This window comes from Gadus morhua, chromosome 3 (genome assembly GCF_902167405.1).
Source record: "Gadus morhua chromosome 3, gadMor3.0, whole genome shotgun sequence".
In the NCBI taxonomy this organism is placed as follows: domain Eukaryota; kingdom Metazoa; phylum Chordata; class Actinopteri; order Gadiformes; family Gadidae; genus Gadus; species Gadus morhua.
The window spans coordinates 14,363,299-14,378,298 of record NC_044050.1 but is presented as its reverse complement, the minus strand read 5'-3'; the positions used below and the strand labels follow the sequence as shown (position 1 = coordinate 14,378,298).

Here is a 15,000-nt window from a genome sequence, read left to right as displayed (position 1 = left end):
CTCTCTTTCATCCCACTGCCCTGTCCCCCACCTGTCCACAAAGACACAAAAGACGCTTAAATATATCTTTTTGAAAGCAAGTGGATGACAAAAATACAGTGCTACAACTATCGGGCTAAGAAACAGGGATAAAACATAACAGGAGATAAAGCAAACGAGAGATTCATCAATTAATGAAGGACAACACAGACGAACAAAGACATCTCATCGTTTGAAGTTCTGGGTGTTTTATTATTTTTGGGTGAGCCATGTTTCAGGCTGATCCAGATTGGTCTCGTTTTCTCTTTGCTCCCCCATTTCTGTCTGTTTGCTCTTTGGAATCAAACCCCGGCTAATGAAAGCGCGTCAGAGCCATTGTTGCCGTTGATCGGTTTCCTGATCTGCTCACGAAGCAGCCACCTGTGTCCGCCTGTCAGCGCGTCTGCCAATCTTTACTCTAGTCATCCGTCTGTCTCGCGAGAGTGGCTACGTCTTTGATCCGCCATCTTCATGTCTATTCATTTCACCTGAGCAGCATTCGCCCCCTGTGATCTCCATTGTACCGCCCGACCCCGCCCCAACCCTCTCCATCATCCATGAAAACGCACATCAAAGCTGGAACCAGAGAGGTGAGATCAAAATGGAAGCTCTGGTCAATGGCGCCAGAGAGGGAGAGAGAGAGAGAGAGAGAGAGAAATGTGCTGAATCTGTCTTCTCATCTACCTTCTCTCCGGCCTGTCTGTGCTTCCCACAACCTCCTCTGTTGCCCTCCAGCTCCCCGCCTCTCTCCTGAGATCAGAAGACAGATTCAGCCCGTATCTCTCTCTCTCTGCCGCCATCGACCAGAACACTTGATCCTGGTTGGTCGATAACGTTCCAAGGGTGTGTTTTATTTTGAAATAACGGGAACCCCCTGCCCCTTTTAACCGTTCCGATAAATGCGCTACAAATCCTACATTAACAACAACGGTCAAATAAATCGGCAGGTGTTTCCTCGACAACGCAAAAACAAAAATGCCAAATCGATCACAATATTTGAAGTTCTGCACATTTAGGCAATAAAAAGCCAAGCCCGTGATAAAAGTAACTCATACCTCCCCACTGTTGGTAACTTTGGTGTCAGCAGAATGAACCACTCTGAGACCGTCCCGTCCTTGGAAAGTGAATAACGACTGGTGTGGGGAAGGCAGGGTCGAGGCTGCTTCCCACCCGGCCGAGTGCACCCCGTTTGTGGTGTTTCATGTCACACACACTCCCCTCCTCTCCCCATGCAGCGTGTGTGAGATCGTGGGCCAGTCGGACGGGGGTCTCTCCGTGCTGCGGACCTTCCGCCTGCTGAGGGTCCTGAAGCTGGTGCGCTTCATGCCGGCTCTCCGCAGGCAGCTGGTGGTCCTGATGAAGACCATGGACAACGTGGCCACCTTCTGCATGCTCCTCATGCTCTTCATCTTCATCTTCAGGTTAGGATCCGACCCCCTTATTATTTATTCTGCATTAATCGTCAATTTGTTAACGTAAGTGAATGCACTTATGGGCAACAGTGGATGAGCAGTTAGCTGTTGATTTACATTGTAGTCATCCTGTCGAGAATTCGTTTGAAATATTGTTGATGTTAACCAAGGTAATGCTGTTCAAGGTAGAAAGAGAGGTACTTCATTTATCCATTATTTAATAGGGTTAATTTGAGGATTAACCCTAGCCCACTGATTGTAACCCTAACCCCATACTAATGTTATTTAATAATGCTTATAACTGAATTAACTAATGCAGATTAATGGTTGGATTAAGTGTTAACAGAATACTAATACTAAATAGAGGATACAAAGAAATAAGAAGAAAATAAAAATGCAAAAATACTGAAAGGAAAAGGAATGCTGACTCTTGAAATATGGATACACTTCAAACTGTACATAACCTATAAAACATGCATAATGTAACCATTAAGTCTCTCAAACGTCAAAGAACGTCCTCACTGGCAGACACACCGGTGATACAATTATTTCCTGTTAGGTTGTTAAATGTCAAGTGTATTGGAGTCAAGTCAATTTAATTAGTGCAGTCCCTAATCACAGCTACAATCTCAAAGCTTAACCCAATAAGCCCTCTAAAGTGCAGAGGAAAAGTTGGCCAAAGCCCAGAGGGAATAAACTTGAGAAGGAACATGCAAAGAGGGATCCTTCCTTCCAGGGTGCAAGCGATGCCGCACGGTCAGACATATGGCGGCATAATGGAGGGTGTTTAACATGCAGTGTATGTATGGTGCTCTGGGGGCCAGCAGACCTAAACATAGAACACAGGGAGAGCATTTCTGTGAAGCGCTGTTCATATTGACCGACGATTCTCAGCAGGAGATCAGACCCACATGTGCATACGCACACACACATCCAAACAGCAGTCAGTCAGTGGAGAGGCAAAGTGTTTTCTGTCTCTCTCTCCTTCCCCTGCACTTCCCTGTCTTTCTCTGTATTTCTGTCTCCCCCCCTCCCCGTTTCATGTACTCCATGTCAATGGATGTGAAGAGGCTCTCATGCGGTTTTTAGCTGTGAAGAACGTCAGTCTTAACCCTGAGTTCGATACTCACACATGCCATCGATGTATGTTCTTTTCATTGGGAGTGTTTGCACTGGTTGTGTTAAAGAAGGACAGGATTTGCAGCCTTGCCTGTCTCTCTCTCTCTCTCTCTCTCTCTCTCTCTCTCTCTCTCTCTCTCTCTCTCTCTCTCTCTCTCTCTCTCTCTCTCTCTCTCAGGTTATCTCACTGTCCCTCTCAGGGTCTCTCGCTCGCTTTCTCAGGGTCTCTCGCTCTCATCTATTTTTCAGGGTCTCTCCTTTTTTGATCGAAAGTGAGCTCGGGAACAAATGGTTTTAGCAGTTAGTTATTTATACTGTGTTTGTGTGTGTGTGGGTGTGTGTGTTGCAGTACTCTAGGGATGCATTTTAAATGCTACGTGTGTATCTATGTTGTGGCATGTGTATCTATGTTGTGGCCGTTTGCACTCAGTGATCTCAGGCTGAACCTTTGTAATACACACGCTTCACACCAAAGAAAGGGTGGACAAAGTAGTTGCATTCATAGAGGGAGGAGGAGGGGGGGGGGGTAACTCAAGTTCTTCCAGGATGGGGTCAATTTACAGTCAGGGTTTAGTCTCTCTTGGCCCAGGGACACACAGGGGCACTTTAACAGTGCTCATACATACATACACATGCATACATATATACTGTATATGAGAGGGAGAGAGAGAGAGAGAGAGAGAGAGAGAGAGAGAGAGAGAGAGAGAGAGAGAGAGAGAGAGAGAGAGAGAGAGAGAGAGAGAGAGAGAGAGAGAGAGAGAGAGAGTATTCTAAAGATGTGTATATGATTTATCTTTATGTTTGTATACTTGCACTTATACATACAACCAAATGTATTTATGCAAACATGTTGTATAAATGTGTGAGTGTGTGTGTGTGTGTGTGTGTGTGTGTGTGTGTTGCAGAATTCGAGGGATGCATATCTTTGGATGTAAGTTATAAATGTATGCGTGTGTGTGTGTTGCAGTATTCTAGGGATGCATATTTTTGGCTGTAAGTTCAGCCTGAGGACGGAGACGGGGGACACAGTGCCGGACAGGAAAAACTTTGACTCTTTGCTCTGGGCCATCGTCACCGTGTTCCAGGTAACACACACACACACACACACACACACACACACACACACACACACACACACACACACACACACACACACACACACACACACACACACACACACACACACACACACACACACACACACACACACACACACACACCTGCACGCACATACACGCCCACAAACACACTGATTTGTGGAGCAAATCGGTGTGTGTGTGCTTAAATATAGGTATTATCTCCACTTCAAGTCAGTTGTATATATGTGTATGTGTATGTGTGTGATATACAAATATTCTGTATGTGTGCGTTTAAATGTGTGTATGGTCTCCAGCTCCAGTGCTGTGCACATATGTATTCACACATATGTGTATACATATGTGTGTATATATGTGTAATATACATAACATATATATATATATTTATATATATATATATATATATATATATATATATATATATATATATATATATATATATATATATATATATATATATATGTGTGTGTGTGTGTTTAACTGTGTGCATGATCTCCAGATGGAGTGAGGTATACAGTGTATATACGTGTTATACATATATATGTGTTTAACTGTGTGCATGATCTCCAGATGGAGTGAGGTATACAGTATACGTGTGATCCATATATATGTGTATTTAACTGTGTGTATTGGTCTCCAGATGGAGTGAGGTATACAGTGTATATACGTGTGATCCATATATATGCGTGTTTAACTGTGTGTATTGGTCTCCAGATCCTCACCCAGGAAGACTGGAACGTGGTGCTGTATAACGGCATGGCCGCCACCTCCCCGCTGGCCGCGCTGTACTTCGTCGCTCTGATGACCTTCGGGAACTACGTCCTCTTCAACCTGCTGGTGGCCATCCTGGTGGAAGGTTTCCAGGCAGAGGTAAGGCTGGCACACATACAAGGGGGGGGGGGGGGGGGGTGTAGTCCTAAGGGAAATATAGACTTTGTCACTACTTCTCGTAGTCCATGTGTCTAACCCAGTACATTTACAAACCCTAACCGCTGAAGTACCCTGCCTTCATTCAGAGAGGAAACGTATCGTTATCCTCATGGGTTTTTTTCAGATTCAAATGCAAACATTTTTTAATTTGACAGGCTACCACCACTACACAACGCAACAAGTGTAGTGGGGATTATGATTATAAAAAAAAAAAGAGTTACTAAGAAATCTGCAGGCCTGAGGCATTAGCAACTGTCAGTGTCTTCACCTCCACAATAACCTTCCTCACTGGAAAATTGAATACGTCAAAAGTATTGCCTCAGATCAATGATTTCCTCACCACAATGGAAATGTCACCGTAGCACACTATCCATCTTCTGTATGTCTTTCTTTTCCTCCCTTCCTCCCCCGTTTCTCTCTCTCTCTCTCTCTCTCTCTCTCTCTCTCTCTCTCTCTCTCTCTCTCTCTCTCTCTCTCTCTCTCTCTCTCTCTCTCTCTCTCTCTCTCTCCCCCTCCCTCCCTCCCTCTCTCTCTCTCTCTGTCTCCACCCACTCTCTCTCTTGCTTTCACGCACACACCAACTCTCGCTCTCTCTTGGTCTCCAGGGTGATGCTAACCGTTCCTACTCTGACGACGACCGCTCTTCGTTCGACGAGAGCGAGAAGCACAACGACTCCCTGAAGCTCTCAGGTACGCGGCAGCGAGGCGTCCGACCCCTCAGGGCCACAGCTCACATGACCTCACAGTATTTGTCATAGTTATTGTCACGACTACTGCTAGCAGGGCTGACAAGACCTCGGAGAGACAAAACAAAAGAAGAACGCTTTTAATGAAGAAACTCAAAAATCTCAGATCCAAGAAGCAGCATGGAACAGCAGGACATGACAAATATAACGAACTGACCAGGGAGCAAAGGATGTGACCTTGTATACACTGGGAGAGACTAATCAGGGAACAAGGTGCCGGTGGAGAGATGGACAGGGTGCTCAGGTGAGGGGAAGGATGCGACTGCAGTGGGGAGATGCAGGATTTGGGAATTGAGTGGAAAAGTCTAAGGACATCTGGTGGACAGGTAGAGAATGGAAACTAAATAACAAAAAGAAGAGAGTCAGACTATGACACTTACTCATATTTCATTAATCAGATGGATTTGCCCGCTCTGACAAAAGTTACTGTGGATTCAGATACATTTCATTAGCGAGCTGCTAGACTCTAATTAGGGCATCTTGCTCCAGGCTGCCTTCAGGTTGCACAAACAAAAACATCAGAGGTGGCCCGCAAAAAAAAGGAATGAAAGACCGCAAATTGATAAGATATTTGTTGTTGTAATCCTCAAAATAACTTGTTGTTGCGCCTAGATGCCACGATGGGAAACTAAGCCACTAATTATTCAGAAGGAGGTTATGAAAATGCTCATTGCCAACGTCAACTTGCAAGATGTCCCTGTCAAAAGGAAGAAAAGTCGATGCAGATCAAATCATTATTCAAAATGTTTATTTATTTAGTCAATGGAAACTCAACATGTCTAGTGTGCATACAGAATGTCGTTAAAAATAGAATATTCGCAACTGTTATCATGCCCCGAGTGAAAGGTAAATCAAATACACAGTTTTTGCACATGCAGTTAGAAGGGGATTAGATGAACAATCTGTCAATCACGTAGATCACGTATGTCCTCATAGGAATCATCAGTGGTTTCGTAGGTTTGCTGCTCACAAAAGTATCAAAGAATTAAATATTGAGACAAGCAAGCATGGGAATATAATATGAGTGAAAATTCCCCTTGCAAAACTTAACCATAAGGGTACGTTCATGGAATTTTAATTAACTTTGGCAATTGCAGAAATAAGCATTATGATGCAGCATAAACAAAACTCTATTAAATAATGTATAAAATAATAGCTTTGTTAACTTGAACACCATAGTAGACATGTACACCTTTATGATTACCTGACACATTATTTATCTGTGAATGTATTGTTGATGAATGCATCCTGATTGTAATGTACCAGTCCCCGTTTAACACTTCAAGTCAACAGCTTTTCGGGGGAACCAAACATAACACTCCAACAGAACCACATGACAACAAACAGAAACAATTATTCCAGCCTTAGGATAAGTTTCCAGAAGGAGGAACACAATCATTATTATGTTCATTAAAGCTGCACTGTTTATTTATACTGCAGCTATATACTCTATATACTACATAGAAACAATGTACAATAAGTCAGCCTTCAAATGTGTGTATGAATTATATGTTAGAAGAGACTCCATGCTGATCCTTTTTAACCAGTGTGGACAGGATTTGTCATATGCCAGCGACCAGAGCCCCCCCACCCTGCCAGCAGGGAGCCCCCCAGCTGGCGGGGTGTCCGCCGGGGTGGGTGGGCCGGGAATTGACTCACACGCTTTGTCTTGCTTTGTTGTCCCTTGGAAACGGACCAATAGAAATACAATAAAACACAAAGTAGATGCCATTTAGTGGACACTTTTATCCAACGTCTCTCACAATACTCGTGAGTGCTCTAGAGTGTCCCCAGTGGGAATCGTGTTCAGGCCTTGTTCTACCAGCCAGTTGAGTGAAACAGCGAATCCAATGATTGGTGAACTTGTTATGATCATTGACTTTTAATAGGTGTTCAATCACAGTGAACACCTATTATTGTGTGTGTGTGTATATATATATATATATATATATATATATATATATATATATATATATATATATATATATATATATATTCTCCTGTATATTGTATATAAAGTAATGCATAATATTTTCTCATTGTAAGTGTCTAGGGAGGGGTTAGTGTTTGGTTGAAATCGGCCATCTTACACAGCTCATAGACCCAATGAAAACCCGAAGGACCTCCAGCCTGTCCATACTCACCCTACCTACCTCTTGCATTGTGTCGTTTAGACCCCAAGATATGCACCCTGACACCCAACGGGCACCTGGAGCTGGGGGGCTCCCTGGCCCACGCCTCGGACCCCCGCAGCCTGGTGCTGGACTCACGCAAGAGCAGCGACATCAGCCTGGGAAGAGCCAGTCTGGACCGGAGGTCCCTCTCCCTGGTAAGCCACAGAGCACGCACAGAGCATGCACGCAAACGCAGACGCACGCGTGCCATTATGTACATGTACGCACACATACAAACCTATCTACACGTACAAACAAGATACAAATACATATTAAACCACAATGAAGAGGAAGAGGTTGGAGAGATGGAGAGCAAGAGAGAGAGAGAGATAAGGGAGAGTGAGAAGGAGAGAGAGAACAAAACAGTTTAGCAGTTTAGTCAGGGTCAGCATCCAGTTGCCGTGACAACGTGTACTAATTATGGCTTCCTGTGTTCTTGTCTCTCTGAGAAACATTTGGAGATTGTTAACAGAGATGACTATAATGAAAGTTGGATCGGGTGATGGTGTTTAATGGACAAACAGAGAGAGAGACAGTGAGGGAGAGAGAGGAGTAAATAGATCGAGGACAGAGAGTGTGAGAGAGAGAGAGAGAGAGAGAGAGAGAGAGAGAGAGAGAGAGAGAGAGAGAGAGAGGGCGAGAGAGAGGGCGAGAGAGAGACGGGGGAGGAAGAGAGGAAAAGAAAGACATACAAGGATACAGAGAATTTAAAGGACATCTTTTGGATTTTTCAATCTGGAAGCTTTTTTTCCTATCATTTTCGGTCCAAGTGACTAATGTGGACACCAATTTTTGAAATTGGTCTAGTATTGATCGAGAATGATGTGGCCATAATCCGGAAAAATGGGCTGCAGTCCTTTGGGCCAAGAGCGTCCCCTCAATTTATCCTCTGAAAGTGTTTGTTTTTGCCGCTGACCGGCTTGAATAGGATCTGAAATTATAGAAAGTATCCCTAAAGAGAAATACAAAACCGATGATCCGATCTGTTATTGTTTCCATCAAAGCAGAAGGCTCGCTCTGAAATCTTGTTGTTGCATTGTTGCAAGATATTTCCGTGTTGACATTACAATCTGAACCATCCTTGACCCAAATCATTAACACAACAAACACAACAAACTCTCATCTCCCCAGCTCTCACTTACGTGTCTACCACTATCTTCCTTCAAAAACTCAAATCTTGTGAGACTACTCATTGAGTGAGACTTGGTTAGGAACAATAACAAACAGATTGGATCAAGTGAAAGGTGAAGGAACAAGCTTTGTTTCTCCGTAGGGATCCTTTTTCTAATGTAGAATATAATCTGAGCCTGTAAGTGGCAAAAACAAGCAGTTTTTAGGGGATATACATTGCCGGAGGGTGATCAGATGTTTGCCTCCCTGAATCTTAAGAGAGAGAAAATCTATCAGATGCCATGTTAAATGCATCAGAACTCCTGCTTTACTCTATCATATTGCAAACAGCAGGAATAATTAAATGCATTTTTTATTCAACCTCAGATTCTTGCGTCACAGTTATAGACGTTATAACTAAAAGTATATGAGCTCTATAAAACAACTGTCCAACTTTTGATGAATGAATTGATCAAATCAGCTATGTACTTACCTCACTAATGGGACAACATTGATCAATCAGACTCGATATGCAGCGAGCGAATGTCCTCACTGCACAAACGAAGCAGGTAGGGGTAAGGCTTCTTGCAATTGCTTAAAGGACGATTCCGGTATTTTGAACATTGAGCCCCCTTTCTGGTTTGTCTAGGAAAAAATAGTAATAATAGAGTGGTTAGCACCGAAATTTTGAACATTGGTCCTGTCTGGGGTATTAGGCTAATTTCGTATCGCCCCTACCTGCTTCGCAATGGCTGGCTATGGGCATTCACAAACCTGTCCTTAAACAACCCTAAACGTTTCTATTCAGAAATGTGAAACTCACCTAGTGGTTAGTGGTATTCGTTGATGTTCCTAATCAAGTATCGTAGAGAAATACATTTTCTAGTGTGTTTTATTTGGCATTTTGTAAATCCATTGGAACGGAAACCGGACCGGAACCGGAAACGGAAGGGGTCGTCTTTTCGCTCGGTTCTCCGTATCAACAGTAGGGCTAGAACCGAGCAAAAAGACTACAACCAGCCCTCCTTTCCGTTTCCGGTAGCAGGACCAATCAAAATTTCGGTGTTAACCACAATATGACCGGAATTGTCCTTTGAAGGGGACTTATTATACCACCAGGTGTGAGTGTGATTAGCCTTACAAGCCGTTTCGAAAATCTGCCTAATATGACATCACTAGTGGGTGTGTCCACCTAGATCTGTGCTGGATAGATCTATCTACCAGCCTACCCAGTGGACTGAAGTAAACATTGCTCATCTATCCAGCACAGATCTAGGTGGACACACCCACTAGTGATGTCATATTAGGCAGATTTTCGAAACGGCTTGTAAGGCTAATCACACTCACACCTGGGGGTATAATAAGTCCCCTTTAAGACTAAAGACATCATCATTTCTACGCTATCCAGCCTGTGTATTTTTCTGTTGCAGGACACATCATTCTTGCCAATGGTTAAAAAAAGGCATCAGGTGTTTTGTTTAGTGTTGATATGTATTTCAAAGAAGAACTGTGTAGCCTTCAGCTTCATAATTTAGCCTTCAGCCGGTCACACGACCGAAAAACACAGTTTGAATTGCAATAAAACCTCCCTGCTAATGCTTAATTGCTTGTAAAGAAACCGTTGACATTGATTTGAGACGTAGCGGTGTGCACATCAGCATGCGTGCAGTGCATACTGCACAAACACACACACCCACAGACACACACACAAACATACATACCCACACACACATATACACGCACACACACAGAAATACACAACCACACGCACACGCACACACACCATCAGAAGCACACACAGGCGGACAGACACACATACACGCACATGCACACACACCCACAGACACACAGAGGCGGACAAACGTACACAAACACGCAGGTAGACACACACACATACACACACACCCTCACGAATGTCACATGCGATCATCTCCTTCAAACAGGGCTCACAGTGGCGTGTAATAAGCGCTGGTGTGCACCCTCTCTGCGGATGATTGGCATAACTTACACTTCAGACAGTACAACATGTCATTAGAGAGGGAGGATTCGGCACGCAGAAATCACCACCGCCGTTTGTGTCTCTCTGTGGGTTTCACTGCTCAACAATCAAAGCCTCATCATGCTGAGTCCAGTCAAATCGTATTTTTATTCATTCAATTAAAGAAGAAGTGTTATAGAATAAAACATCAGCAACTTTTGGCCCTTCCACCAACAAAGAACTAAGAAGATAAATTATATATAATAATGAACCTTTAATCTCTGATTACTATTGCTCCTTTGCCTAATTAAGTTGGCTGAATTAATATGCTTGAATACAAGGGTAATTCTAGTGTAAGTAGAAAGTACCCACTTCAAGATTATTTATTTTAGAAGGAAGATCATTGTTCTTCCCTCAGTGAAACAATGAAGCGTTACAGCATTGTCCTTGTTCATAAGGAATCAATATGCTCTCAATATTTTCTAAAGGTAGACTTATTAATATAACATTGCAGTGTTTAAAGCAACTTCAATGAGCTTCTTTGATATGGGTTATTACTCACTGTGCTATTTAGTACTTCTAACTGTTTAGCAGAATCTTTAATGCAGTGGATTCATGTCACTTTTGGAGCAGGTTGGTGTAAAGGCATTTTTATTAAGGAGGCCTACAGGTAGACTGTGAACCTTAAAAAGGTTCGGGGTAACCCAGAACCTTTTGTCTCGGAGTCAAATATCTCATATCTCACATTTTCTCTTTGAATCCCAACCAACCCGATATGCTTCTTATGCTTCTGTTTCAGCGACACGGCCGCAGTTCCATGTACCACAATTGGGGGCGCCCTCTCCCTCCACAGTCGGCCTGGAGCCGCAGGTAGGCCCAGGCCCCCAGACACTCCAAACACAGATTGTGCTTATCACCCTAATGAGGAGCTAACGACTTTCATCAATGATCATAATGAATACAAGGGACCTTTGACAATTGCTTTATAATTGGATTGAACCTGCGCTTATTATTTCTTCATTCCTTTAATCATTTGGCAGATGCCTTAATCCGAAGCGACTTGCACTTAATCATTTTAGGTAGGTGAAAGGTAGAGGTTATGTTCATTTTCTCAGGGATTTCTCTGTTCTTTGATTGGGAGCCATAATTCCTGCTCATGGTGATGTCAAACCGTATCTTAATTGGTGGCAACCAAGTCACTTGCCTGTTTGTGAAGACCTGGGGGAGCTGGCTGACATGTAGTGCATGTACTGTCCTATAGGAGGCTCAATGTGGCTGGACTCAAACTGACAGGTCACCACTCTTAAGTCAATTGGAAAATAATGGTTTAATTCTCATGATACAAAGCAAATGCATTGTTATCTTCGTTCAGTTACAATCCTAGTTGCTTATTCATCTCCATATTATGTATTTTGAGAGGTTCCTGTAAGGTTTGAATTGGAATTTGTTTTGGTCATAGAATACATGTGAGGCTGTGATTCAGTTAGCGCCCTCAATGGGCCAAATATCAAGTGCAAAAAGCAAAAGCAATCGCAGCGCCAGTAACATGAAGTCATACCGCTGGCCGTGAGTTAAAGGTACCGTCCCGGACGCGACGTCCATGCCTTCAACGGTCTGCGGTCGCAATGTGTCGTGTTAACGGGGTCACGGGTTCCCCAGGTCCAGTTGGAACAGCCTGAGCCGGAGGAGCTGCACGGTGGGCGGAGCTCCCCTGGTGGGCGGGAGCCTGCGTGTCCGCAGCACCCGTTCCCCCTACTCCTCCTCCCCCCACTCCGCCGAGCACCAATCCCTGCTCTTCCACTCCCGGCCCGCCATCCACCCCCCTCTGCCGCCGCCGCCGCCGCCGCCCCCGCTGTCCAGGCGCTACAGCGGGGGGGCCCGCCACGACCGCCGCGCCCTCTCCCTGGAGCTCCCCGAGCTGCCGCCCGCCCCCGCTTCATCCACCCTCCCCCCAGCGCTGCCCCCGCCCTTACCTCCAGCGCCACCGCCGCCCGCACCACCACCACCACCTCCTCCTCCTCAACAAGAACCCCTGAGGAGGAGCTTGGGGTCGGGCACGGCGGGCTCCGGCAGCGTGGGCGTGGGGCCGGAGCACCAGGACTGCAACGGCAAGACGGCCCACCCCCACCACCACGCCCTCATCCTGGCCGAGGTGTTCCCCCAGCTCAAGGCCCGCAAGGACCGCGCCGACACAGACGAGGAGATCGACTACGTGAGTACTATACACATATACTAGTACCTATTATACCTGTTATATCACATGTGGTTCCCCCTGCGTGACCTGAGCAGGTCATCCCACATAATAATGAATGATGCCTCGTCACTGTCATATAACTCTGCATTTGATGCCCCCCTTGAGACATATTATTTAGCTTAAAAATGCATGTCTATGGAGAAAGTATTTATTAAATCCTTTTTGCAGCAAATATCTTCTTTACAACTTTATTTATTTTATTATTTTGGTCACCGTGGTATAAACGTGATTGTGCAATATTGCTTAAGTATGGTATGGCTTTTATACAGCAGTACTATACTGAGTGTTATTTTTGTTAGTGCAATCACAGTTCAAGGTTGGATCTGAGTTTGAATTAGGTACCATTCTATCTAATCTCGTCTTGTTCCCTTGTTTCCTTTTCTCAGGGCCTGTGTTTCCGGATCCACAAGATGATGGAGGTGTACAAGCCAGACTGGTGTGAGAGCCGACAGGACTGGTCTGTGTACCTGTTCTCCCCTCAAAACAAGTAAGGCCCCATTGAAAGGGCTCCTTCATTCTATCACTAAAGAATCCATTATCAGCCTGGCCTTTAGCAGCCCAGTTTTAGAAAGAAGGAGCACTTCTATAATGTTGTAACACAAACCACAGCGTGTACCATGACCAAGCAGCACTGCAGACTAGGCTAACATCCCATTAACCGCACCAGGTTTTAGAAAGAAGGAGCACTTCTATAATGTTGTAACACAAACCACAGCGTGTACCATGACCAAGCAGCACTGCAGACTAGGCTAACATCCCATTAACCGCACCAGGGCGTATATAAGAACCAAGCAGCGCTAGAGGCTAGGCAGCTAACATCACACCCACAGCACCACAGCATGTACAGCAACCGAGCAGCACTTCAGGCCAGGCTAACATCACATTAATAGTACAACAGCATGTAACAGAACGAAGCAGCGCTACAGGCCAGGCTAACTTCACACGGGAGCGTATCTATGTTCCCCGGGTCCTATGTTCCCCGGGTCCTATGTTCCCCGGATCCTATGTTCCCCGCTTTGTATGTGACCGGGGATCGTAGGACCCTGTGAGCAAATCTTTTTTTCGTAGGATGGTAGGGGCAAGTACCGCCTTTTTCGCCTCTGATTCGCCTGTGATTAGTTAGAATGTCTCTCCTCCGATTGGTTAGGTTAGGGTTAGGTTTAGGGTTAACCCTAGACCTAACCCTAACCTTAACCCTAAACCTGACCCTAACCCACTGCACCCGGGGAACATAGGACCTGGGGATCATAGGGATGACCCCAACAGCACCACAGGGTGTACCAACCGTCCACGACCAAGCAGTGCTACAGGCTAGGCTAAAATCACACCAACAGCCCCAGAGTGTAAGAACCAAGCAGTGCTACAGGCTAGGCTAAAATCACACCAACAGCACCAGAGTGTAAGAACCAAGCAGTGCTACAGGCTAGGCTAAAATCACACCAACAGCACCAGAGTGTAAATAAGAACCAAGCAGCGCTACAGGCTAGGCTAAAAGCACCAGAGCAAATTTGAGAACCAAGCAGCGCTACAGGCTAGGCTGCTAAAAACCCACCTACTGCTCCTCAGCGTGTACCAGTTCGTCTCCCCTCCCAGTGAACCGCTTCTCACGTAGACCGGGGCTTGTGTAAACAGCATCGGCCCGAAGCGACCACGCTTAACATTTGAAAAGGGTTATTTTCACAAGGGCATTTCCTTCTGAAGCAGAACTATTGGCTGCTGGATTATCCCTGCAGGCAACACAAATGAAAAATCACTCAGTTAGACGTTCAGCCCTTCACTCTAATCCCCGCGCGCTGATAGCCACTTTAGCAGCTAACACCCCGGCCCCGGGGGGAGTGTTTGGCCATGCTGGCAGGTGTCATCGTTCAGGCAAATGGAAGACAGGGACTGCACGCCTGCAAGTGTGTGTGTGTGTGTGTGTGTGTGTGTGTGTGTGTGTGTGTGTGTGTGTGTGTGTGTGTGTGTTTGTGTGTGTGTGTGTGTGTGTGTGTGTGTGTGTGTGTGTGTGTGTGTGTGTGTGTGTGTGTGTGTGTGTGTGTGTGTGTGTGTGTGTGTGTGTGTGATCAAACGTGTTTGTATTTTTGCCTGTTTGTTAGGCTGCTTTTGTTTGTTTGTTTACAGGGGTCTCTGTATGCATGCATGTGCAAGCGTGTGTGCGTTTG

At 45.1% G+C, this 15,000-nt stretch overlaps 1 protein-coding gene across 1 annotated transcript in view; it reads left to right on the top strand.

Annotated features, from left to right (window-relative positions):
* The window catches only part of cacna1ib (calcium voltage-gated channel subunit alpha1 Ib), a 143,954-nt gene that overhangs the window by 89,250 nt on the left and 39,704 nt on the right, over nucleotides 1-15,000 (top strand). The window contains exons 12-19 of the mRNA XM_030351833.1: nucleotides 1,254-1,439; nucleotides 3,517-3,634; nucleotides 4,361-4,516; nucleotides 5,182-5,266; nucleotides 7,497-7,651; nucleotides 11,384-11,454; nucleotides 12,244-12,796; nucleotides 13,225-13,325. Of these exons, the coding sequence (XP_030207693.1) occupies nucleotides 1,254-1,439; nucleotides 3,517-3,634; nucleotides 4,361-4,516; nucleotides 5,182-5,266; nucleotides 7,497-7,651; nucleotides 11,384-11,454; nucleotides 12,244-12,796; nucleotides 13,225-13,325 (1,425 nt within the window). The remainder of the gene's footprint in view (nucleotides 1-1,253; nucleotides 1,440-3,516; nucleotides 3,635-4,360; nucleotides 4,517-5,181; nucleotides 5,267-7,496; nucleotides 7,652-11,383; nucleotides 11,455-12,243; nucleotides 12,797-13,224; nucleotides 13,326-15,000) is intronic.